General features: G+C 44.6%; 1 protein-coding gene across 1 annotated transcript in view; it reads right to left on the bottom strand.

The window, feature by feature from the left end:
• Positions 1 to 26,036, bottom strand: part of PHAF1 (phagosome assembly factor 1) — a 57,789-nt gene extending 31,753 nt beyond the window's left edge. Inside the window, exons 1-4 of the mRNA XM_055000703.1 lie at positions 25,977 to 26,036; positions 22,749 to 22,876; positions 10,616 to 10,698; positions 1,145 to 1,228 (exon numbers count right to left, since the gene is read on the bottom strand). Coding sequence (XP_054856678.1) covers positions 1,145 to 1,228; positions 10,616 to 10,698; positions 22,749 to 22,812 — 231 coding nt within the window. The 5' untranslated portion in view covers positions 22,813 to 22,876; positions 25,977 to 26,036. The remainder of the gene's footprint in view (positions 1 to 1,144; positions 1,229 to 10,615; positions 10,699 to 22,748; positions 22,877 to 25,976) is intronic.
• Positions 26,037 to 26,353: the final 317 nt, after the last annotated feature.

Raw genomic sequence — 26,353 nt, 5'->3', positions numbered from 1 at the left:
CCTTTCTCTGTCTCCAGGGCAAAATTTAATGTGCTGGTTTTTACCTATAAGGCCCTAAATGGCTATGGGGCTAGGGTACTTGAAGCACTGCCTCCTCCACCTATATTTTCTAGCCCACCCGCTAAGATCTTCTTAACAAGCCCTGCTCTCTGAGTCATTTGCAGAGGGCAGGTGGAGATCAGAGAGAGGTCCTTTTTGGTGGTGGCACCTCCTCTTTGAGGCCTTACTTTCTTTTGGGTGTCAAGCCAAAACATTTCTCTTTACCCAGGCTTTTAACTAAGAGGCACCATCTTTTTTTAGCTGTCTTATAATCAGCTCCTAATTGACAAATTGTTCTATACAACAATATTTTAGAGCGCTGTGTTTCAATGCTTTTATATTCTGGTTTGCTGTTACTGGCTGTTTTTATTGGTAACATGTTTACGGGTACTGATTTTATTGATGTTGTTTTTATTTATGCTTACTGAGATCATTGTTTTTACTGTTTTAACTGTGAGCTGCCTCCAGTGGATTTAGAGAGGCAGTATACTACTTAATAAATACATACATTTCTGTGCACTACTTCTTTTACTGTTTGGGAGCCACCAGCAGCCATCAGCAATATCTAACCATTCTGACTTGACTCAGGACCAGAAACATAATTTTGGATTTATCTATTTAAATTTATTATATAAAAATAAATAAATACATTTGTACCAGCATCTGATACCTTTCAAACCTCCATGTGCCTTAGCAGCCAATGCTGCATTTCTTCTACCTCCATCCAATTTCATCGGGAAGCTAGCTGTAGTTAGGCAGATATAAGGAAGACTTGAAACAGTTCGCAGATCGGGCTGTTTCACTGCCTTGGCAGGGTATACTTCCATATGTCAGTCTTAAGTGTGAAGGGAGGGGAAAGGTAGAATGATATATCATTGTGTAGTGCTTAGAACACTGGACTAGGATCCAGAAGTCCCAGGTTCAAACCCCCATTCTGACAAGGAAGCTTGTTGGGGGACCTTGGGCCAGTCACTCTCAGCCTGACCTACCTCACAAGGTTGTTGTGAGGATAAAACGGAGAATGCTGCAAGCCGCTCTAGGTCACCACTGGGGAGAAAAACAGGGTAGAAATGAAGTAAATACATAAATAAATGATTTTTTTTACCTTAAGTCTTTGATTGAAGGCATCAAACAGCAGTTTGATTCCGTCCTGAGTCAGGTTAAGGATGAGGTCATGGCTAAGAGGAGACTGGGGTGGGGGGGAGGAGAAAATTCGCTGTTAATAGTCAGTGGGTTATTTGTCAAACCGAATTCTGCAACAGAAAGCCAAGCAAGAGAATGACTCTATTTTTTTCCCAGTTGGCAGAAAGAACCATTAATGGTTTCATGAACAAAAGCTAAAGACAAGAGCACTTGCCAAATATCTCTGACTGTTTGCTCATTTATATGAAACTTAAGTGGCTCTGGCAAGATATTCATGCTGCTGGAACTCAAAGCCTTATTGCTTTCATGGAAGGGGGGGAAAAACCCTTCAAGAGTTGGCATTTGTGGTTATGCTGAACAACAGAAATGCATCACAAAGGAGGGAATCTGAGCAACACCCTTTGTGGTTTGTAAAAAGACAACTAGAGAGCCTCTCCTCTGCACACTGCAGATATAAGAAGGGCCAGAAGCGGACCTTTGAGAAAGTTTGAGAAACCTTCCGCCATTCCTTAAGTATTCATAACACAAAACTGGAAAAAAGGCTCATGACCTACTGAAATCAGAGCGAGTTCTTCAACTAATTCAGTCACGAATTGGAAAGGCTTAATCCTGGTTTCTTGGAGCGGTTTCACACAAGCATGTTAGCCACTAAATGACTACAATGTCCAAACTACCAGCATGTGTGGATGAGTCATCACGGTCCTAACATCACTGAAAGAGCTCTCACATCAACTCAGACACAAAGCTTTGCAATGGAATCAATCCTTCCATTAACCGGTCTTTGGTTGATTCCCACCAACCCACATGACACATGAAGCCGCCTTACACTGATTCATTGGCCCATCAAGGTCAGTATGGTACTAGACTAGCAGCAGCTCTCCAGGGGCCCGGGCTGAGGTCTTTCACATCAGCTACTGCTAAATCGTTACCTGGACATGCCAGAGGTTGAACCTGGCACCTTCTGCATGCAAAGCAGAAACTTTCCCACTGAGCCACAGCCTCTCTCTGAAGGTCAACACAGTAGCTCATGCCCAGAGAGCAGGGCCGTTTTCACACGTCCTACATTTTCCGCTAATTTTGCACTATGATTTTGTTAGTTGTGATCCCACTATCATGATGCGCCGTTCACATCGCCTTGATTTGTGCTGCTTCGTTGCGCTTCCAGAAGTTCACATTCCACAGAAAAAGTGCAATTGTGGGTGGTGGATCAGCTCGCCTCACAGTTAACGAAAGCACCTTCCTGCCCATTTTGCCTTTTTTAAAAATAGGAACCAAGATCACGGTTACCAGGAGCCTGCAAAGGCTTGCAGGATTCCTGGTTATGGGCAGGAAAATCTCTTCCTAGGGTGCAGAAAATGAAAAAGGAGGGGTGTGTGAGTGGGCGGTCTCTGGAAAAACATTTCTAAGCATTCTTATGCAGGCGAAAAAGCGCTAAAGAACGTTACACAGCAGAATAAACGGGAAATCTGAGTTCTCGAAGAAAGCGCAACGATTACAGGAGGATGGTGAGTTTTCACAGGTGGATTATGAGGATGTGTGTACAGCTGTGGGTACAGCAAAACAATTGTGATACTATGGCACTACAGTATAAGAATGTGTGAAAACGGCCCAGGTGTGTCACAGAAAGATGTCTGTAGCACAGAAGTGCTCTGGATGAATCAAGTAAATGAGCCAAGGGGCATTACAAGGCCAAGAATTCGGAGTCATTTGTGACTCTGACGATGCCGGACACTCAACTTCCCACGTTTCTCCCTGACAACACTTTTCCACTGCAGGCAGGAAGAGCCTGCGGTGGAACTAAGCTGTAAAAAAATGTTTTGCATAGCCTGCAGCACTGCCATTATAATGCTTAATATCAGTACTTTTACTTGTACTTTTAAAATAAAGTTTCTATCCCCATTATGAGATAAAAGCTTGAAAGCTGCCAGATCGACAAACTAATTTCCCAACCTATCCATTATGATCTTCAAGTCTGACAGTGTGATATTTTAAGATGGTTTAATATACCATTCAAGATCAAAAGAATGGCAGAATTAGATTCATACACTTCACAGGCTTGGATCCTGTGGTTCGTAAAAAGTGGGGGCGAGGTGGGGGGGTTCAAAGTTAAACACTCCACTAGCCACTTCCAAGCCCTTGGCCTTCCTACAAAGTTCTATATAGATAATAACTATCAGGAAGCTCTTTGGACCTCAGCCTCCGTGTAATTTTTCCCCAACTAAAAACAAGGCATAAAGATACATTACCGTTTACTGTCAAAGTTCTATGTTGTACCACTTATTAAGACTCACCAAAATGACACATCACAGTCTGAAAGCTTAAGAGTTCCCCAGATTACTTTATCGGAGGGATCTTTAAAACGCCAACAATGACAATAAAGGGGGAAGGCAGAGGACATAAAAGATGTTTCAGGACATGATTTTGATTGTTTAATACGTTAATTTCTATTGCCACTGCAATAAGGAATCATATACACATTTTAGACTATAAAAACCTAAAAAACAAAAACAAAAGAAAATAAACTCTGTATGTATCTGGTTTATTGATTTATGCCTGACTTTTCTTTCAAATGGGGACCCAAAGTGGTTCAGAACATTCTCCCCTTTCTCCATTTGATCTTCACTACAGGATGACAGTGTGCGACTGACCCAAGCTCACCCAGCCAACTTCCATGGTGGAGTCGGGATTTGAACCTGGGCCTCCCAGATCCTAGTTCAAAACTCTGGCCACTACACTGTAATGGCTCTACCACGACAAAATTACATCCAAGCCAAAGGATCAAGAACTGGGTGGCTCTCCTTAAGGTGGCACTGTTCATCTCCTTGACACTCATAAAGAAACACGGAAAAGCAATTCCCTTAAAGCAGCAAGATAGTCAGCAAGCATCAGAATGACGCTGGCCTAGAAGCAGGAAAAATATTAGCAGGCTGCGGGTTTTTAATATCAGTGCGAAGATGCCAGCCTCATTCTCTGCACAGAATGTTGATAAGTTAATGCCAGAACTGAAAGTTTCCTCAACAGGAGAGGGATAGCTTTGAAGGCAAACTTGATGAGTACCAACGCCTGTAGCTTTCTTTCCTCCTTTCTCAAGCCCCGTGGCCAGACAAAAAGCAAAACTTCAACTATGTCAGTAGAAGTAGAAAAGTACAAGAGTCCCATAGCACCTATAAGACTAACAAAATTTGTGGGTAGGGTATGAGCTTTCATGAGCCACAGCTCACTTCTTTAGATACAGCTAGAATGTGAGTCCATCTGTCCTCATATCTTGGAGAGTGGAGTGATTACAGGATCCAAATGGTAATAGCCGGTGAATGACAACAGCAGGCGTGATTGGATAGGATGGGGTATGCAGAGGGGCGGTGGGTGTGGAGAAATCAGCATTGGTAATGAGACAGGAAGCCTACGTCTCAATTCAATCCAGGCGGATGCACTGTCTTGAGCTTCGTTATCAATGGCAATTCAGCAGTCTCTCTTTCTAATCTCCCATTGAAATTTCTCTGCAGGATAACTGCTACCTTTAAGTCAGCAACTGAATGCCCTGGAAGGTTAAAATGTTCCCCCACTGGTTTTTGGGTTTTGTTTTTTCTGATGTCAGACTTATGTCCATTAATTCTTTGTCAAAAGGACTGGCCAGTTTGTCCAATGTAGAGGGTGGGAGAGTGCTGACATCTTGATCTATGTCAGTAGAAATACTCAGGCCATTCAAATCAAAACATGGTGATGCCTGAACTTGTACTGCAACAGAATCCCAAACAAGGACACGCATGTTGGAAGAAGGGAACTCTTGTCTCTTGAAAGCTTTCGCTCTGAAACTCTTGTTGGCCTCTTAGGTGCCACTGGACTCAAATCCTGCTGTTCTACTGCAGGCTAAGACAACTACCCACCTAAACTGAGGACCACATGTGGAAAAAACATTCCAAAAGGCACAAGTATCTCCTGACAATATTCAAATTCATAAAAGCTACTGGCTCTCGCACAGAAAAATACTAGACATCTGGTTTGCATTTACATGTCCGTTAGGGTTCATTATTTATAGTCTAAAAAAAATAAAGGAAAAAAAGCAAGAGAAGCAGCATCAATAAACTGCCTCCGTGTCATGCCAGGAGATCCTTCTTTGCTTGCCAAAGATGACCTGCTAATTACAAGTCTGTTCAAATATCTGTATGGCTAAAGTTAGCATTTAAAAAAATCTAGAAATCAAGCCTAGCTTCTACCTTGCCTTACTTGTAAAGAGTTTGTCAGGGTTCTTCAAAAGTAATTGCTCAAAGAAACGTGCAGCCTACAACAAGACTCCGGGCTCTAAATCATGTCGTTCCAGCACAGTGGAACAAATGGAGATGTGTCTTTGTTTTCCACCTTTCTTGCACCATGGAAATCGAGACACCATGGAAATCGAGATCTCGGCTTCCTGTCTCATTACCAATGCTGATTTCTCCTCACCCACTACCCCTCTGCATACCCCACCCTATTCAATCACGCCTGCCATTATCATTCACTGGCTATTGTCATTCGACTTCTGCAATCACTCCACTCTCCAAGATACAAGGACAGATGGACTCACATTCCAGCTGTATCTGAAGAAGTGAGCTGTGGCTAACGAAAGCGCCTACCCTGCCACAAATTTTGTTAGCCATATACGTGCTACTGGACTCTTGCTCTTTTCCACTGCTACAGACAGACGAACACGGCTACCCATCTTGATCTATCTCCATGGAAATCAAGGCGGAGTTGAGAAGGTTTCCTGGAATTCTCTCATCCACTAATCAGATCTAGGTCTGCACAGCTGCTATGACGCGTGCCTTCAGTCCGCGCCCTTCACAGGGGTGTTGTCCCTCCAGCAGGACTTGCTCTCTTGTCTGCCTGTTCATTCCTCACCGAGTTATGGCGGTGCTTGTGTTGGCATTACAAATACACGTGGCATTGTGCCCAGGATTGCCACTTGCCCACTGCTGACATTGCAACTTGTTCCCCACTGCTGGTAAATTTGGCAATGGGAGGAAAAAGGGGAGGGGCTAGTGCCATGCATTCCCTGACATAATTTCTGGTTGAAAACCAGCTCTGGCGATGGCTCTAGGAATCCCACTGACCTATGGTTTTTGTCTGGAAAAGATGTCGGAGCACGCGCAACGCCATTTCCGCCTGTCTACCCACTCCCAGGGAGTCCCTCTGCCAGCATGGCGGCAGCTGAGGAGTTTTAAGGTGTGGCAACTTCCAGACGGAACTGCTTTGTGGATTTACTAATACAGATACTATTAAAAACCAACATTATGGACATAGCAGCACTAACAAATGAAACCAAGTTTCTAGTTGACTCTTATTTTCTGCATGCAGGAAGCTTTGACTTCTGAAAGCTTGTATCCTGTAAATCCTGTTGGTTTTTAAGGTGCTACTGGACTCAAATCTTGCTCTCCTTTGCTTGAGTACTTTATATTGATTTATTAAAAGAGCCAGTGTGGCGCAGTGGCTAGAGCGACACAATAAGATCTGGGGGACCCAGGTTCAAATCCCTGCTCTGCTACGGCAGCTCAATGGGTGACCTTCTAGTTACACACTCTCAGCTTCATCTACCTAACAGGATTGTTGTAAGGATAAAAAAGAAAAGAGAATAATGTAAACTGCTTTGGGTCCCCACTGGGGAGAAAACTGGAGTATAAATGAAGTAAAAAATAAAATAAGGCCTCTCTTTTGGGGACAACTGCAATCAACCCCAGAACACACAGCCACAGTGTCAGGCAAGAAGCCTACACAATCTGCAACTCTTATTACCACCCCCAAACAGAATTTCACACACAGAGACACAAGATCAGATATTAAATTACCTTAGACCTCTTAATGCAGGGGAGGATAAATAGTCATGTGAACTTACTTTTTTAAAAAAAACACACACACACGGCCATGGCTTTAAGGGGTTGACTAAGTCAACAGCACCTGGCAAAGTCAGAAGCTCTTCATTCCTGATGACATTGATCCTGTTAACATGTCACAGGGTTGTCATCCTAGGTTGAGTGCCAAATTTCTTAAAAACAGATGTGAACTGTCTGCAGCTCTTTGAAGTTCCTGCCCTGTATTTGCAAGAATAATATCCGCGTTGCTTTTTTTTAAAAAAAAGGTGTTAGCCCAGGCAAGCCTGATCTCACCAGATCTCAGAAGCTAAGCAGGGTCAGCCTCGTTTGGCAACTGGATGGGAGACCTCTAAGGAAGACCACGGTAGCTATGCAGAGGCAGGCAAGGGAAACCATCCCAGCAGGGATCACTGTAAGTCAGCCACGACTTGTCGGCACTCTCCACCGCCACTACCCTCGCATAATCAGGTTGCACGGATTTCCACCAATTCTCCCCTCGGGACTTGGGAGAACTCTCCAAAAGTACTCAGTACTGTTGAGTACCACCACTAAAAAGCCCTGAGATAATCGTTGTCGTGTCTGTGTACAGTCATGCCATGATTGTCTGTATGTTGTAACCACAATGCTCATTACTAACCTGATGTTTTCTCTCCTTATTACAAAGTGTTACTTTTTGAGACCCAGAATGGGCCTCTCCTGTTACCTTATAGAAATATACACCTCTAAGCTAGCACTGACCTTGGAGTGTCCAGACGCCTGCTTTTGCTACTTTGCCCAGATGCTGGGAATGTATTATTGTGTATTGAATATCTAGCCATAACTAAAAAGGGTTCTCACAGGACCCGTGTAGACTTGCACACCAAAACCTTAACAGTTTTTTGAGCACGGGAAAAATCATATAACATAGATTGCTTGCCTTGCCTTGTCACTTCTACCAAGCTCCGTGATGGGAGCGCAGACCTGAACTGTGAAATGCTAAAATAAAGCTTTTCTACTGGAACCAATGCGTGTTCACTGGAGAGGGGCTGAGGGATCTACCGGGCAGGAACTGACAATAGCCCCGTCTAGGAGGGCAGTTTCTTCTTAGAATTGCACCCTGAGAGTAACGGGCAGCAGTCTCAGGCTACCTCCCTCTCCTCTCCTTGTGGGGAAGAGACAAAGAACTGGAGAGCTCACATTCAGGTAAAGGTGGGGTCACGCTGCTGAATCCTCTCTTCCTCCTCGTGACAGGGGACCTCCTCCCAATCTCTCTCTGGGCATAATCTCAGGAGGAAAGAGATCATTTTTAAACATTCTGGAGCTTTGGTTTTATCAGTAAGCTCCGCGTCATATCCAAGAACCATTTTAATTGCTCTACCACCCCTTGCAAAGGACGTGAGCCACATTCAACCGTGCCTTCAGCAGAGAGTGGGCTGACCTTGGCACCGGCTGAATTACCAGTCCCTTTACCAGACCATCGGCTAACTGCTCAGTGCAACGCATTACATGCAGCGTATACCCTTTTACATGCAGGGGATCTATAAAAACCTAGGTCAGATCCATGGAAACCACGGTGGCCATAAAGTCCTGAATATTTTCTGGTGAGCCAAAAATGGGTCAAGATACAATAAACGCTGGAATGTATGAATTACTTCTGCAACTTCAGCACCATAACTGCAGGTGCCTGGCCCTTATCTCTTGGGATGTCCCCTCTCAGGCACTGTGTTCAGAAGGCTGCCTGTCCGCCTGCCCCTCTCCTGGATACATTCGGCTTCGGTCAGATACGTGCTCCTGTCATTTCATTAAGGTGGATTTCATGAAGGCCCTCCTTACATTTCTCCCATAATTTGAACAACTGGACTAGCTACTTGATCAGTTTTGCAGCATAACTACAGAAATTATGGAAGCTGGAAGGTGCTCCTAACTATGCTATTAATTACTATACATTCCATGTCACCTGGAATGAAGGAAGACAAATCCATTTAGCCGAGTACATGCCTGGCAGAACACTAAAATGCTGGGATGCGTTCACAGTCATGCTAGCAACTGCGACATATTTGAAAACCAAGCCGCTCAGATACTGAGTCGCTTGACACAAATTCAGCTTGGACCCACAACAAACATGAACAGAAAGTACTTGGTTCTTGCTTTTCCTAGAAAGTCCAGCACACAGGGCAGCAGAATTGGCAATGGACAATTCACACATTTCCAGAGATGATTTAAAAATTCTATTTTCACCATCTTTCCTCACCCAAACATATCATCGATAAGTACAAAGACCGTTTAATGCTGGTGAATTAAACGATGCTGGTATGAGACTGCAGGGCAATGAAATAGGAAGGGAAGCATGAGGACAAGGATTAATGTAACGCTGAATAATGTTTTAATCATGCAGAGCAGCATGATTAAAACATCTACATGGTTTCAATTACTGTGCCTGCTTTTGCTGTCAGAGCTGCCAAACCACGCTAGAGACACGGAGCAACATTTCCAGTGGGCCCCCCTTAGTGCTACACCTACTTACTTCAACTGACCATGCTTATTTGGTGTAGTGGTTAAGAGTGCAGGACTCTAATCTGGAGAACCGGGTTTGATTCCCCCCTCCTCCACTTGAAGCCAGCTGGGTGACCTTGCGTCAGCTACAGCTTCTAGGAGCTCTCTCAGCCCCACCCACCTCACAGGGTGTTTTGTTGTGGGGATAACACTTTGTAAACCGCTCTGAGTGGGCGTTAAGTTGTCCTGAAGGGCAGTCTATAAATCAAATATTATTATTATGTTATGTTATTATTTTGTCTAGATGGTTTAGAACAGAATCACTGCCCAGCCCAAAAACGGAAAAAATCCCATTAAGACCATTCACTGTGCTTTCAACAACAGTTCAGTACTATTTCACAGAGCAACCCTATTTATTGCCTTCTCATTAGGAGGGAGACGTTCGCATCCTTTCCCACCGCCATCATTCTCAGCGCCCCACCTAAAATACAATATTGCTTTAGCAAAGGCCAAATAGTTGATTGATCACTCTAAACAGGAAGCGATTTATAATGCAATCCTAAACAGAGTTACTCCAGTCTACGCCCATTGATTTCCACTGACTTAGACTGAAGTAACTCTGCTTAGGACTGCACTGTTATTTATTTACTTTATTGACTTCATTTATACCCCACCTTTCCCCCAAAGGGGGACACACAATGGCTTGCATCAGCCTTCTCTTCTCCAGTTTATCCCCACAACAACCCTGTAAGGTTGACTAGGCTGAGACTCTGCGCCCAAGTTCCCCCAGCAAGCTTCCCTGGCAGAGCGGGGATACAAACTGGGGTCTCTCCTATCCTAGTCCAACTATTATACCACATTGGCAACATCAGGTCATAACAGAAAGCCTCTTAAGTTGTAGTACAGCAATCTTGCACTTTTTAAAAAATAGCTGAAGTGGTATGTAACTTTCAGAAAGCCACATGTTCCAGGATGTGGCAATCCTAAGGGCTGACTGGACACAATGTGGCCAGCCATTGTTTGTACAAGAATTATGCAATATTGGCGTGCCCTGCCATTCCTTGTAGGCTATTTATCACCCAGAGTCAACTGATCAACCAAGCCAAACAGTGACTTACCTGCTCGCTGTAAAGAACCTGGACATTCTTGATGATGCGACAGTGCTTCTGAAGAATTGCTACAGCCTGAGCCAATGGCATTCCTGCAAAACAAAACACACCAAGAAGCGTTACGGACACTGCCTCTCACTGAGCCACGTTGGGCAAAAAATGTGTTTGCTCAGCAGGGTCAACATGTGGCAATACTGGTTCATGGGCCAAGAACAACAAGTTGAACAGCGTAAGTATTTCCAGCCAATGACTAAACCCAGTTGTCTCATTAAATTAGGGGGAAAACACACTCACGCACTGATGTTTAACCACCAAGCCAGACCATTTTCTAAGAAGCAGGGCAAGGACAGGTATCGTCAAGCCAGGCACAATAGAACGGGTCCAATTAACCTTTAAAAGCTGCACACTTAATCAACTTTAGTGATGCGCAAGTGAAGATCGCTCTGTTTCCTAAGTGTTCAAAGGACGCATACTCTGCCTTTCTCCGAACATCTCTTTTGCTTCATTGTGCTCACAACTCTCACTTGCTGGCAGCTCCATTAACCCTTCATTTCTTGACCTTACAAGTACGTGTCACAGATTTCTCCTCCCAGCCCCCAAGGAATATAGTTTGTCATCGCCTGTCACATGCTGCACATCAACAAACTAGGTTTGGACACTAAGTGCCCCTTTGATACCAAGCTGCCACCAACCGTGGTTCTCTGATGAGTGTACAAGAGTTCGCTAAGACTCATATAGTGTGTTTATGCTTTAGATGTGCACACCTAAAAATGCTGCACGTGAAGAAGCCCCTGAGCACACACCATGCTTGTAGACAAGTCCTTCTAGACCTTCCCAAAAGACCTCTGATCATCTAACCAGTGTCGTTTGTAGTTCCCTGCCTGGACTTCTTTGGATAAAGTGTGCTATGAATGTGAAGATACGTTTCATAATAGTCTGGTGCTTCTTTCTTAAAATATTCTCAATTCCAAGGGTATATGGATTAAAGCTCTCTGGAGGCAAAATTCAACTGCTACAATTCCTAAGGGATGGACTGAAAGAATAAAACAGCTTCCCAATACGCACAGTGTTCTCGGGAAATGTACTGAGTGCATTCAAAGTATGTTACAGTGTGGTTTGTGTCTCTAGCTTATTCTAGTGTGCTCTAATTATAGGTCCTTAAGCTCAATGATATAGCTTGTCCTAAAGCTAGCAATTCCAACCAGAAAACAGGACAGCTGTCAAGTTCGTCTCTAGTGTGTCAGAAAAACTGTCTGCGAACAAGTGGCAGGTCTGTACTCTCTGGCCATTCATCTCATTTGGGCTTTAAGAAAACAGGAAGTAGCAAGCACATTAAGAATAGATTGCTGCGTGTCAGTTTAAGCTGTCAAATTTCCAGTTTGTTCCTAACTTCTTGCCTTTGGTTCTGTGAACACAGCTGGGTGCAGCACAGCAGGAGAGAACAAGAGCTGGGAAGCACCTCCCCCCATCTCATTTCAGCCGGTAACTCACTGCGTAGCCTTAGGCAAGTATTTATTCTTTTCTTAGAGAATATACATGCTGTGTCTCCAGAGAGTCGCTCAAGACAGTATTTTCTCTCCATCAACCTCCCATTTGCAATATGTGGGTAATAACACTGAACTACATTACTAGGGGCGGGCGGCTGTAAAAAACGCTAGACAATGCATGTGAAATACTCTGAAGTGCCACCTCAAAGCTAAGGGCATTCTTTTGTTCCCAATTTTGTTTGATAAGCTGAAGCAAGCCTTATTATGACCCCTATAGCTTACATCAGGTTAGAAGTTTACCCTTCCCATGTATGTAAATCAAATTTTTTTTATCGTACTGTTTGCACCTAAACCACCACTCATGCTCCACAGCAGGACAAGATGTGCCACGCATGTAAACCGTTACTGTAGAGTCAATCAATGGAAACTGAAGGATTCCTCAGGAAGCCAACAGGGTGGATCCAACCACCTTCCAAGGAGCCTTCCTACAACTTCAATGGCTCTTCCTCCGATGGAAGACCTACGGAAGTTGGAGAAAGACCTCTTAGATTGGAGGAAGGCGTCAAACCTGGATCCAAAAGGAAAGGTGGGGTATAAAAATTTTAATACATAAATAAACTATGCTCAGTGGAACGGCAGGATCTACCCCAGTATGTTTTACCATTTTATCACCTACATCTGGTCAGCATTGTATTGACAGCAAAAAACATTATAGGCTCGCTGCTGTAAACTCACCTGCAGATTTACAACTTCCAATCAACTGTAAGTGACAAAGGCAGATTTCTGGTGCTATATTGTTGCCTTATTTACTTCAATTATAATAATTATTTAAAGGTAAAGGTAGTTCCCTGTGCAAGTCATTACTGACCCATGGGAGGACATCGCATCATGATGTTTTCTTGGCAGACTTTTTACGGGGTGGTTTGCCATTGCCTTCCCCAGTCACCTACACTTTACCCCCAGGAATCTGGGTACTCATTTTACCGACCTCGGAAGGATGAAAGGCTGAGTCACACTTGAACCAGCTACTTGAACCCGGCTTCCGCCAGGATCGAACTCAGGTTGTGAGCAGAGCTTGGGCTGCAGTACTGCAGCTTACCACTCTGTGCCACGGGGCTCTTAATCATCATTTACAAAATTTATATTTCACCTTTCTTCCCTTATAAGGCCCACCAATGGGGCTAACAAATTAAAAACATACATAACAAAATAGTATTTATTTTTATTGATTTGATTTGTAGTTCGCCCTCTCACAAGAGGGCTCAGAGCGGATAGGCAACATAATAAAATACATACAACATAAAAACTTGGTAGCAATCAATACATTGTTTAAAACATGATACAGAGTCCATATTGCACCCCATTTCTCAACAACAGGATCTTAAAAAACTACCAAAATCACATCATTAAAACCAGAGCTAAAGTACACATACAAAAAATAAAAACAACCATTAAAACACTGGACAGGGAAGAGGGACAACTGAGGGAACACCAAATGAAACTTTACCTGCAGGTGGAAGATGGAAACAAGCTAGGCCAGTGTCCCTGGGGAGAGAGTGCCGGAGTTTTGGGGCCAAAACCAAGGCCATCTCCTTGGTTATCACCTGCCTAATCTCAGAAGGCAGGGGCACCTGAAGCAGGGTCTCAAAGGATGACTGCAGCAGTCAGGTAGGTTCATAAGGCAGTAGGCAGTCCTTCTGGTATGCTGCTCCCAAGTCATATAGGGATCTAAAGATCAAGACCATCATCTTGAACTGAGCCTGGAAACAGATCAGGAGCCAGTGTAGACTGGCCAAGCCTGGAGTGATGTGGTCCCCGTGATCTACTCCAGTCAACACCCTGGCTGCAACATTCTGCACCAACGGAAGTGTCTAAACACTCTTCAGGGGCAGCCACACTGGAGTAATCTTATCTAGATGTAACCGGGGCCTGTACCACAGTGGCCAAATTCTTTTCTGCCCAGGAAAGGCTGGCTAACCAGTCAAAACTGGTAAAAGGCACTCCTGGCCACAGCTGCTACCTGCTTATGACTCCCAGATTATGGATTTGTCCCTTCAAGGGAGCCACATCCAGAACGCGAGACACTTAAATCCTGGATCAGATCTCCCATTCACCAGTAGCACTTCCATCTCATTGAGATTAAGCTTAAGTTTATTATCCCGCATCCACGACAAAACTGCCTCCGGGCACCAGTTCAGAGTTTCTACAGCCACCCTGGGAAAGAACCCCGTGGGACCCCACAGGCCTAAGACCAATGGGCTGTGCCACACACTCCCAGAAGGGGCTTCTGAAACCGACTCTTCAAGTGGTACTAGAACTGCCACAAAATGCTGCCTACACATTCCAGCTCAGAAAGGTAGTCTGAGAGGATTCTGTGGTCAGTGGTATCAAAACTAGCTGAGGTCCAGGAGACAGAATCACACTCTATTCATCTCCTGGTGCAGATCATCCAAGTAGGGTGCTGTTTCAGTCCTATAACTGGGCCTAAAACCTGATTGGAAAGGATGTGAACAGAAAGTGTCTTCATAAATGCCAGTCTCTATCAAAGCATAAGGTTGGGGGTTTGGCTTTTCTTTGAGGGGACGGGTGAATAATTGCCAGCCCGATCCCACAGCAAGAGAGCGTTGCAGTATTGGAGAAACACATCCATATTCTGCTCAGCGCCTCTTGATTATCATGCATCAGATATAATCAAGTGACTGCGTAATAATCCTAGGAAGGGAACAAGTTTTCAAACCCATAATATGCAAATCATTTAATCACTAGAGGAATGGAGGAACTTGCTTTCACAGAGAGCAAAGCGGAGCCAAGGTGTTTGGAAACCTGGTGGTGAGAACATCAGCAACCCGAAGGAAGCTTCTTATTGCGCTGTTCATTTGTGAAATTATTTTGAGGGCTATTATCTTGCACATAAAAAGCACCGGTAAATTATAACTCAAGAACCACAAGATCAAAAGATACCATTAAGTTCCAAGTGCTTTCCAATCATTCAGGAGACAAGTTTAATATGATTCCCGAGGTGCGCAAGTGTAATAAAAGAATCAGGCCAGTTTTCTTAAGAGTCTAAGAGCCTGATGGTTCCCTCTTTATGAAAAACTGACAAAGCCGTCAGATAGCATCGATAAAGTTTGCTCAGATTTATTCAAAGGGTTATTATTGCAAAGACAGAATATGCACAAGTTGCCACGTTTCTGGCATCAGTTTAGTTCTTGGACTAGAGTACATGAATCAGGTTACACATTAAACTTACACAGATGATTTTGCTGAGAATAATATTTGGCAAATACACTGGATTCATTAACACACTTTTGAGCAAGAAACGCACATGCCCCGTGTCGACCAAACCATCATTGAATTAAACCACAGTTCAAAAGTTAAAGAAAACACCTTCCCTAACAGTGAAATCCTAAACAGAGTTACTCCATTTTAAGCCCATTGATTTCAGTGGGCTTAGACTGGAGTAACTCTGCTTAGGATTTCACTGTAAGAGTTCTAATGAACCAATTAGGAACATCTTGTAAGCTCAGTGATTTTCCAGGAAGTGTCCCCGTTTCTCAACCAGCAGTGGAGGCAGGAAGACAGGGTTGATCCACAACGCACCAAACCATTGTTTGTGACATCTGAAATATCTCAACATCAGGGGCGACATAGACAGTGTGGTGTAGTGGTTAGAGTGTGGGGCTAGGACCTGGGAGACCCCAGTCCCCACTCTGCCATGCAAGCCTGCTAGGTGACCTTCAGCTAGTCATACACTCTCAGCCTAACCTACCTCGCAGAACTGCTGTGCGGAGAAAATGGAGAAGAGACTGATGTAAGCTGCTTTGGGCCCCTACTGAGGAGAAAGGCAGGGTATAAATGAAGCAAATAAATAAACAGAATAGATTCTGCCCTCAAAGCAATGTTATTTCCAACTACAGTGCTCTGTTTTTACCCAAGACCGGAGCTCACTCTTATTTGAAAGAAACTAAAGGGAATACAGGAAGTGACACGCTGGAGTGGGGGCTGTAAGAGGCCTACCAGTTGAGTCACATAGTTAATAACCACAGCTTTGTAGAGGGAAAGAGGAGCAAAAGGAATAAAGGGGAAAGGCATAACAGCGTAGTACAGTGGTTAGAGTGGTTCTTCCACTTTGCAGAGCTGATGAGCACTGCTGGAATTTTGAGAAAGGGTAGTGGGCACCATCACTACAAAAACAGCTGCCAGGGGGCAATTACAAAATGTTAGGTGGTCCCAACCCAAGTATTCTCCTATGATAAAGACTGCTATTTCCAAATCAGAGCTCCTCGCAGACCCAAAGGTGATGCCTTCTGGGGCGCTTCTGAAGCACTTCCTGCTCAAGTAAGGTGGAGAAAAGCCAGGAGCGGCTCTTTGCTTTGCAGAAGCAGCAGATGGGTACCCATGGCTGCCATGCTGGGAGTCATGAGATCAGACTTCAAGCAGGGAAACCCAGGTTCAAATCCCCGCTCAGACATGAAGCTGGCCCCTAAGTAGCCTTAATTCAGCCATTTCCTCTTCGCTGAGTGTAATCCACAGGGTTGTTGGGAAGATAAAATGGGGGAAGGGGACCATTGTACACCATCCTGATCTACTTGGGAGGAAAGCAATTTAAAAAAACACAAAAAACCTCGGTGTGAGAATGTCGCGCTGTAATGTTTAAGCGTATCAAATGGAAAGCTGATTGACAACTTTGGAGAACAATGTGAACTCTACAGGAGAAAAATAAATTATTCATTCTTAAGTTCCTAGGGGCAGAGCTTCGGGGAAAATTTGGCCTTGGAGAAGCTTCAACGCTGATGCTGTCAGCCCCAAATTGAATGTTCGTGTACAAAGCTAGTTAAGATATGGTTACGCAATGCATCAGTGCCAAAGAGATCACCGCTAGCGGAATATCAGCTGCTCCGGGGGAAATTCAGGAAACAGTTCGAATGGATCAGCTCCACTGGAGCAAGCAACTTGGAGAATCCCAGAGGAAATTCCCTGCCAGCATTTAGAGAGCAACACAGCGCTACAGACAAGCATTTATCAGCACCATCTCTGAGACGGGCAATTACTGTGCACTCATATGCCATGGTAGCAACATGGCAGAATACAAGTTAAGCGACACGATTTGCAGCATTCATGCTCAACAAACAGATTTCACGTGTGGCAGTATCTGGTGGAGAGGAACTTCTTACCTTGTGGTGAGAATTCTGAGAACACAACAAAAATAACGATGAACAAGATGACGATACCAGCAGAGTAATCTTAAGCAGAGTTAGTATCCTTCTGAGTTCACTGAAATCACTGGATTTAGAAGGGTATGACTTTTAGTATTGCACTGTAAGAAGACTTGCTTATAAAAAGGGATGGTGAGATCAGAAGGAGGTGAAATTTAGATGATTTCAGACCATTTTAAGTATTATTCAAGAGGACTGCGACAGTTGGGAAAATGACACAAGTAGATAGCCTCTGTCTGCACAAAGAATCACGGGGCTCATATCTTTGCAGGCACCAAGAGAACACAAGCAATGTCTGAAATAGGTAAGTGGATATACACCAAACTGGATACATATTAAAGTGTCTGTATGAAGTGTAATTAGCTTCACATGATACAAGGAAAAATCACAAAGAAAGGACAACAAGAGAGTTGGCAACTGCCTGGAAAAAAATGTCCTTCCCTTTAATAGAGGCTTAATGGGATGTCATTTACCTCCGTGCCATGAAAAACTTCAACCGCCCATTTGCACACATTTAGATTTCTATTAACAAGACAGGACATTATTTTTTTCCAAACCTGTTCACAACTCTAGGAAAGAACTGCATAAACCACTTAGCAGAAAGTACAGCTGGACCAGGGTCATCAGTCCACACTGAAAGGAAAGGTTTGCTTTCATGTGCACGGGAATCATGCGCTGGGTTTACTAGAAAGCATCCATTTCTGCAGCTCTACCGGAACCCTAGCTGGAGAACATTTTGGAAACAGAACAAAACCCACTCATTTAATCAGGCACTGGGTAGGCAGATACATGGGCTGATTCCGCACACGTTGGATAATGCACTTCCAATCCTCTTTACAGATCATTTGGAACGGATTTCTGTGTGTGCGGAACAAAAAATCCAACTCAAACAATTGATAAAGTGCAGTGAAAGTGCATTATCCAACGTGTGCGGAATCAGCCATAGTTAGAGATACACAATTTCTGAAAAATTTTAAACAATGGAAAGAAAATGGTTTATCCCGCACCCTTGAAATTTTTAGGAAAACTGAAAGATATACAGTAGTTTCTGTCCTATCAAATCTAAAATTATTTTAGTTAGTGTATCACTTGTACTATTTGGTATATTTATAGAAGTATAAATGCCTTTGTTTTCTACAAGTAAAAGTACAAATACATATAAAATACTTGAGAGCTATGAACTGTTGGCCCATATGGTACCTTAGCAAATATCTTAAATTTTGCCACCTGAGATGTAGGAAAAAAACAAAGTTTGTAATTAAGAAAATAAAGTATATTATTGGGACAAAAACAATTTCATACAGCCTCAAAAGGACTACCAGCATATTTAGAGACTGATGTGGCCAGTTTATTATAATGCATTTCTCTTTCTTTGTAACATGTCCTTTTTCCTGTCAAATGTTGTCACATATGACACCACAGATTGCAAATCTCATGTTCTACCCTAAACAAGAGACACAGAGTTTCTAATCAAACAGTGTGGTAATGTTACCATAAACAAGTGAACTTGCAGTTCTGATCTGAGCTCGATAAAGAAAAAACATGTTATTTATCACTGCCTTTACATCAGAGTTCTTTTGTCTGTAAAGGTATTTAATATATGCTAGGAACGGGTGTGGCACTGACAACTCGTCAGCTTCAAGGCTGATAAAGTTGTGAGTCCACAACTGTGAAACATTGTGTATGTGTATATCTTTGTCTCTTTGTGAAGTTTTGTTTATTCTGAGCTTGCTCCTGTTCTCAAATAAATAGTCTTTCACAGATCGGTTCATGTGTCCATGTGTTAAAACCGCTCCTACAATACCAAACTTTATAACACTGAACTAGTTAATAATGTATTATCAAGCACATTATAGCATATTACATGTTGTCAAAATTATTTATATTTAAACAATAAATATATCTTTGAAAGTATGATGTACATGTCTACCACAGACATAGGAATTTACCATTATCTGAAGTTGCAGCCTATCTTACATAAAAATGTTATGGTACACATTCTGAGTAAAACTTGGTCCTAAAAAGCCTCTTAATCATAACAAGGATGACATTTGGGATGTATTCAGATGCAACACAGAATTTGTTTATGAGAATGAGCCTGGTTTATTCACAGACCGGTGCATTTCTACCACTTGTATGCAGAGCAGAGACTGAAGGCATTCTAAACCAAAAAGTCTTCGATCTAACCACAATTTGTTCTGGATTCAAGTGTCTCAACAAATTGGGGTTTGTTTTTTGCCTGCAAATCTGGATTCTAACCCACAATTTAAATACTTGTTTATACCATGGAGAGAGGGCAGAGGAACCATGCCATTCTGATGATAAATGAAGCTCATTCACATCAGAAACAAACTGGTGTCCCTCTCCGATGAAGGGACTTTTTACTCTAAAAAGCTTATACCCTGAAAATCTTGTTCAGATGCTGCTGGACTTAAATCTTGCTGCTCTACTGCACACCTACATGGCTATCTACCTGAAACAAACTGGCGTTTGTTCATGATGTGGTAGTTGCTTAGGAGGTGCATAATTTTTCCTAAATGGGGTTGACTCGCTAACAACCAAAGATTTTACTTAACCCCAGGCAGCTTTAATGAAAGTTACTCCACAGCAATTCATCTGAACGTAGACCTCAAATAAACATAAACTTCTGAAGTTCTATCAAACCCAAGGGACTCCAGCTAGTAGGTCTGGACAGTGAGAGGGTATATGCCTGCAATTCTATGAGACCCCAGAAGCTCTTTTTCATAGCTGGCCAAGTCTAGAAACCTTACACATCTTTCTCAGGGGTCTTTAATTCAGGCCTGCCTCCAGTTAAACTCATCCATTCACTGGACTAAAACAGACCCAGTCCCAAAGTCAGTTGAGATCCATATGCAGCACAGGGCCATCAATACAAAGCTCACATCAGAATCACACCTAAGAAGATGCTGCAAAAGTACAGCGAACACACCTGAGAAGGTGCTGCAAAAGTACAGCAAATGCACCTGAGAAGGTGCTGCAAGAGTACAGCAGTTCTGTACACAGCAAAAATCCTCACAGAAGGGCTAGCAGAGAGATGCACGTGGCATCTGCACGCAACCACAATGACTAAGAAATCGAGTAAACCACCTCTTACATCACACCTGAACAGCCACCATTAGGCAATTTCTGTACAAGGGCCCTTCTTACAAGGAATTTGCTGGCAGATCTTCAACCTCACTGAGTTTGTTGGCAGTAAGTGAAGACTTCAAGCAAAAGAAATTGCATGGGCCACGTATAGGAGAACTTTGCTTCTCAACTAAGAGCCCCCTTAACTTTTGTCTCACATCTCTGTAAGTCAAGTCTAAGCCGACAGAATGGCTACAGCTACTTGTGGGTAATGGGATTAGAACCTGGATCTTGTAGTTCCTAGTCTAACACTTAAACTGATACACTACACTGGCAGCACATTGTAGCCCTCCAAGATACATTCTGGGGTGGAGTTTCTCTCTGAACTGTGTGCGCGCCACATCTGTATATTTCCCACCCAGCAAGTACAATCCCTGTGCAGGGACAAGTGGATGTGTTGTGCGTGCGCGCGTGCGCGCGCATGCACACACACACATACACACACAAAAACCTGCAGACTGGGGCCAGTGTACTGTTTTGGTTAAGAATGTCAGATCAGGATCTGCGAGACGCAGGTTCAAAACCCCTCTCTGCCAAGGAAGCTTGCCAAGTGACCTTGGGCCATTCATTCACCCTCACCCTAACCTACCTGCCAGGGTTGTTGTGAGGATAAAAATGGAAGAGAGGGGAATGATGTAAGCCACTTTGGGTCGTGATTCAGGAGAAAGGTGGAGTATAAAGGACGTAAATCAATAATAAAATAAAAATTTATTAATACCAGCATCAGCATCCCCTTTTCTGATCTTTATATGGGAGTTCTTGCTAGGTACAAAAGTTTTATACTTGTCCAGTTTAAGTATTACATTTTCCCCAGTATTACACTGAAGCAACAGGATCACTAAATTATCACGCAGGTATTTTACAATAATTAACCCTGCTTCATAGGTCTGTGTGCTTTAAAAAAAGCTGCTATTACCACTTCCACCAGATGTGGGAATAGTGCCCTGAGAAAGTCTACTACAGCAACCCAGACAACTGTATAAAAGACCCTCAATAGCTAGAGGATAATCTGATTTGTTGTGGGTTTTCCGGGCTGTATGGCCGTGGTCTTGGCACTGTAGTTCCTGACGTTTCGCCAGCAGCTGTGGCTGGCATCTTCAGAGGTGTAGCACCAAAAGACTCCACCTTCTTTTGGTGCTACACCTCTGAAGATGCCATCCACAGCTGCTGGCAAAACGTCAGGAACTACAATGCCATGACCACGGCTGTATAGCCCGGAAAATCCACAACAACCATCGTTCTCCAGCCATGAAAGCTTTCGACAATACATCGATAATCTGATTTCTTTTATTTATCACATTTGTTTGTGTCTTTCCTCCGAGAGTTCAAGGTAATACACATAATGTTGTTTTCAAGCGGGTAGCTATGTTGGTCTGCTGCGGAAGAGCAAGATTTGACCTCACAACAGCCCTTGAAGGTAGCCTAGGGTGAAAGAAGTGGCTCAAGTCCACCTGGTGAGCTTCACAGCTGAGTGGGGATTTGGACCCGGATCTCCCCAGCCCAAGGCTCCATCCACCGTTCCGCATTGCCTTTCACCAACTGTGTGTGACCTCCGTCGAACTGCTTCTTAAGCTGCCCCGGTTTCTTTCCCTGTTAAATGGCCAAAATCCTCGTCAGGAAAGCTCTGGGCGAGTTTCAGAAGCCTTGTTTCTTGCCTGTCTAGATGCCAGCTGTTCTGAGCAACAGCCATGTGATCTCTGATGGGTGTTGCTAACCATGCTAGAATTACAGGAGCAGGAAGTGCCAAAGCAAAGCATAAACAAAACATGACTCGGTTTAAGGGCACCCAAGGAAGCATCTGTAGGTAAACCAAGAACTGTTCTGCAAGTTTCTAAAATGTAAATGAGGTGGTAGAATTTTTTACTGTACCACTTCAGAAGACTGCAGGTGTGAGCTCATGTTTTAATGTAAAAAAAAATCCCTCCATGCAGCAAACTAACATCAGGAGGTGGTCTATGCTAAACCTTTCTTGCTGTGGTTCTGAGTAATGTGTGCAGGAACCTTATTGTGCTGGGAGGACCAAAAATATCTGCAGTCTTCTGAACAGATACAGACCAGAACGCTACCACCATCTGATCTTCCATCTATTCATCCTTACTGTTCACAGAAACAAAGATCCTTGCTCTCATCGCTGTATGCTTAGTCCAAATACCGTTCAGGTATTTGCATTTTTCAGTTCGTTTAAAAGAGCCTCTCTCTCAGAGCAATGCTGGAAGGAAAGCCCCTGTGTCAGAACCCGTCCGTCACTTCTTATGACAAAAAAGATGCTCAAAAAGGCAACAGGCTACTTACCCAAGGTGAATTCCCATTGTTCATTCCCAAGAGATCGCTCGGGAACCACTTCCAGATCTAGCATTGGCCCAGGCAGAGGAACGGCCCAGTAATCACACAGCTGGGTCACGATGTTACTGTGGCGTGACCTGAACGGGCAGAGAACACACACCCAAGCTTATGTGTCATCCTTCTAATCTAAGGCCATAACCCAAAGCAATATGCAAACATTCCCTCTTGCTCAAATGCTGATGAGGAAACCACTGCTCCTCAGGGCTGGCCTTATGTTATTGTTGTTATTAAATTTTGTTATTATTTATAACACCATAAAGTTATCGTCTCCCCTTTTCCTTCTGCTTACCAAGACCTGCAAAAAGGTTCTCCCATTCAGTAAGCATCCAAGGCTTTACTGTTTTCCAGTGCAAAAGCACACACACTAATTATATTATGCAACCATTGGCAGGACCACGCTACTTTAGGCCCAGTCTTGGACACTGTGTCTAAGTATCTCTCCTTCTGGGCATGCTCTCTGGGTCTGCATCCATATTCAACAACAGATATACAGGATAAGTGCTTTGAGAATTCACAAGGGCAAGCAAGCGGAGCTGCCTTGTCCCTCTGCCATGAACAAAAGTCAGTTCTATTGGCTACCCTGCCTTGTCCCTCTGCCATGAACAAAAGTCAGTTCTATTGATCCCTTCCCCACCAAAGCATGGGATAACCATCCTGCCTCTCTTCTCCGTCACAATGAGTTCATTGTGTAAGGAAAAGGGAGAGGGGGCGTCCCTCTGGAGAAAATCCAAAAACATTTCCAGTATCCCCACTAAAGGGGGAGGGGGGGACAGGCAAAAACAACACGTCATCCTTTCTTCAAAAGGTCAAGCCCCCATCACACTTCGGAGGCCAACTGTGGAAATCTTCCTCCCAGTCTCTGGTACAGCATATTTCTCAAGAGACAAAAGACCCTACAGAGAATCATTTTGCCAAAGGGGCAGCAGCAGCAGAGAAAGCATCAGTAGAGAACCCCCCTTCCAAACAATCTGGGCAGAACCCTCAGGAAACCACCAAACACAAGTCAAAGTGGCCTCTTTCTGCTTCTGATCAAAAATGATTCCTTCCAGGGGTAGAAATATTTTGCACAGTTGGCAATACCTATTCCTTCCAATTATGAGCAAGCAACTGAGCTCGCACCCCCCAGATAGTGGTGCCAGCAAATAGTGCAAGTGGTCCAAGGTAGATGTCCACTGCCCGGATGACTCCAGGCCCACAGAACAGCGGGTCATATCCTCCCCGGCTCCCTCAAGAGCAAAATCCCCTAGCCTTCAGCAAGATTCCTTGTTCAAGGTGCCTATATGTCTAAACATTATATACAGGGAATGGCCAGAGGAAGAGGAAGGAGGCTAATGAAAGGTTTGAGTTGCTAGGGAAACACGAGACTGCTGGTGTGTGTGTGTCTGAGACAGAGAAAGACTGACAGCCAGGAAAGGGTCAGCTGGGGAGTCGATGGAGAGAAAGAAACAATGTAGGTGAGGGAGGGACCCCCTGGGAGGAGCTGCAGAGGGACTGGAAAGATACCAAGTACTCCACCACACCCTGGGCAGTGGACTGCGCAAGCCAAAACAGCAAGCCTGCAGGCTGGGTAATTGAGAAGGATTGCAAAGCAAAGAAGAAACAGATCCAGAAGGAAGATGTCTGGCCAAGGACCGGCCACATGTGAGCATTTGAGGAAATAAAGAGTGGGCAAGAGACGGACCTAGTGGCAGAAGAACCAACCTGAAGCGAAGCTGCATTTAGACTGATCAACTCCACTCTCTCTGCAGGAGAGTTCAGATTTTGAGAGGAGGCATTTTTTTAAAGCATATACAGTTACGTAATATATTGTTACAAATACTGAACGAATAGAGAAATTATCTGGGGTTTCTTTGCCCAATCTTCTTATTAATCCTTTCCACATCCCTACAAAAATCACACTGGCCTCCTTGATACTGCCCACGCTGACAGGGTCTGGACATATCTACCTGCAAGAGATGAACTTCCACATTTAAGAAAACCATGACAAATGAGATTATAAAGATCCCACCCTACCGGCATAGATAGGAACACGGCACAATGGAAACTGTAAGAAAAATTCCTTCCAGCCCCCCACCGTCCCCCATGAAGCACAAGCAGATACATCCCGAAAGTGCACCAAAAGTTTGCCAATTATTAGTGTCCAAAGTTCCTATCCTCAACAGAGAGAACACCAGGAATGTATTTATTTATGTCATTTCTGGTCTGCCTTTCTCACTATCTTCCTACTGGATTTATGAAAATGAAATACTCAGATCAGAGGTAGTACTCCCCCCTTCACACACCCCCATCCTAGAGACAAGAGTAAAAAAAAAATCCTCATGTTATGCAAAAACAAGCCAAGTAAATATCCTGCCCCCTATAGTACTTTTGCCTTCCTGGAGATCAGTGCCTCAGTTTCACATCCATCTCTCACTCAAAGAATATCCACTCCTATATTTGAAGGGGGGGAAGGCCACGCGAGGGTATCTTCCCCCAGAGCTACCACTAACAGTTCAGAGGGGGCCTCCCCCACCAAGATCTTCCCCCTAGTAAAACAGTAATACTTTTGGGGGGGGGGATTCCTGCCCCATCTTCTTCCTCCCAAACACAACAGCTTAGAGGGGAGGGAGATTCCTATTCAACTTTAACAGTAATAATCTGGGGAGGGGGGAATCCTGCCCCAGCACAACAGTTAGGGAAGGGAGGGCTTCCTGCCCCACTTCCTTCCTCCCCAGCTCATTAGCTTGGAGGGGGATTTCCACCCTACCTCCCCCCCCCAGCACAACAGTGACTCCAAAGCCAACCCCCCCCCCCTTAACCAGGATAGAGCAGGGGAAAGAGCCCCTCTTCCCTCCCATCGAGACCTCCTCCAAAGTGGCCCCCTCTCAACAATAGAGAGTCCCCATAGAATAACACGGGGGGGGGGCTGAATCTAAGAGCCCCTCCAGGAGCGTCTACAGCAGAAGGAGAGGGTCTTGTTTACATGAGGGGAGGGGAGGGGAGGGGACCTCCCCCCCAGACAAAGGCTCCCCTCAGTCCCGAGGCTCTGAGGGGGGAAAGCGTTGCACCCAAAGGAGCCCTCCTTCCCCGCCCCCCAGCCCCAGGCACGGGCGGCCCTTCCCACGCAGGGTGGCCTGAGGGGCCCCCCGCCGCCCCGGCAAGGGGGCTGTCCCCGGGGGTCGCCGGGCGGCCACTCACCTCACTTGCGGCTGCTGTAAAAGGGGGGGACTCAATCTCTTTTGCGGCCGTCGGGCGACAGGGAGGCCGGCTGAGGCGGAGGCGAGCACCGGCAGCCGAGGCCGAGGGGCGGGGAGAGGCGGAGCCAGGCGGCGCTGGCTCGGCCTGCTTTCGCTCGGGAAGAGGCTCCGGGGCTGCGGCTTGGCTCCGGGGCCTTCCGGGGGAAACACTCTGCACACGCCCAGAGGCTTCCCTGCCAAGAAAGGGTCGTTGTCCTGCTCCCCTCCACCTTCGTCATCCGTATTTTGTAAAAAGAGGGGCAAAGGAACGCTTCCCTCCTCGAGCTCAAAGTCCCGATCTTCTTTCCCCCCTTGCTGTGCTGGGCTCTGCACAGGGTC

The sequence above is a fragment of the Eublepharis macularius genome, chromosome 16, assembly GCF_028583425.1.
Source record: "Eublepharis macularius isolate TG4126 chromosome 16, MPM_Emac_v1.0, whole genome shotgun sequence".
Lineage (NCBI taxonomy): Eukaryota > Metazoa > Chordata > Lepidosauria > Squamata > Eublepharidae > Eublepharis > Eublepharis macularius.
This window is presented reverse-complemented; position numbering and strand designations above follow the sequence as displayed.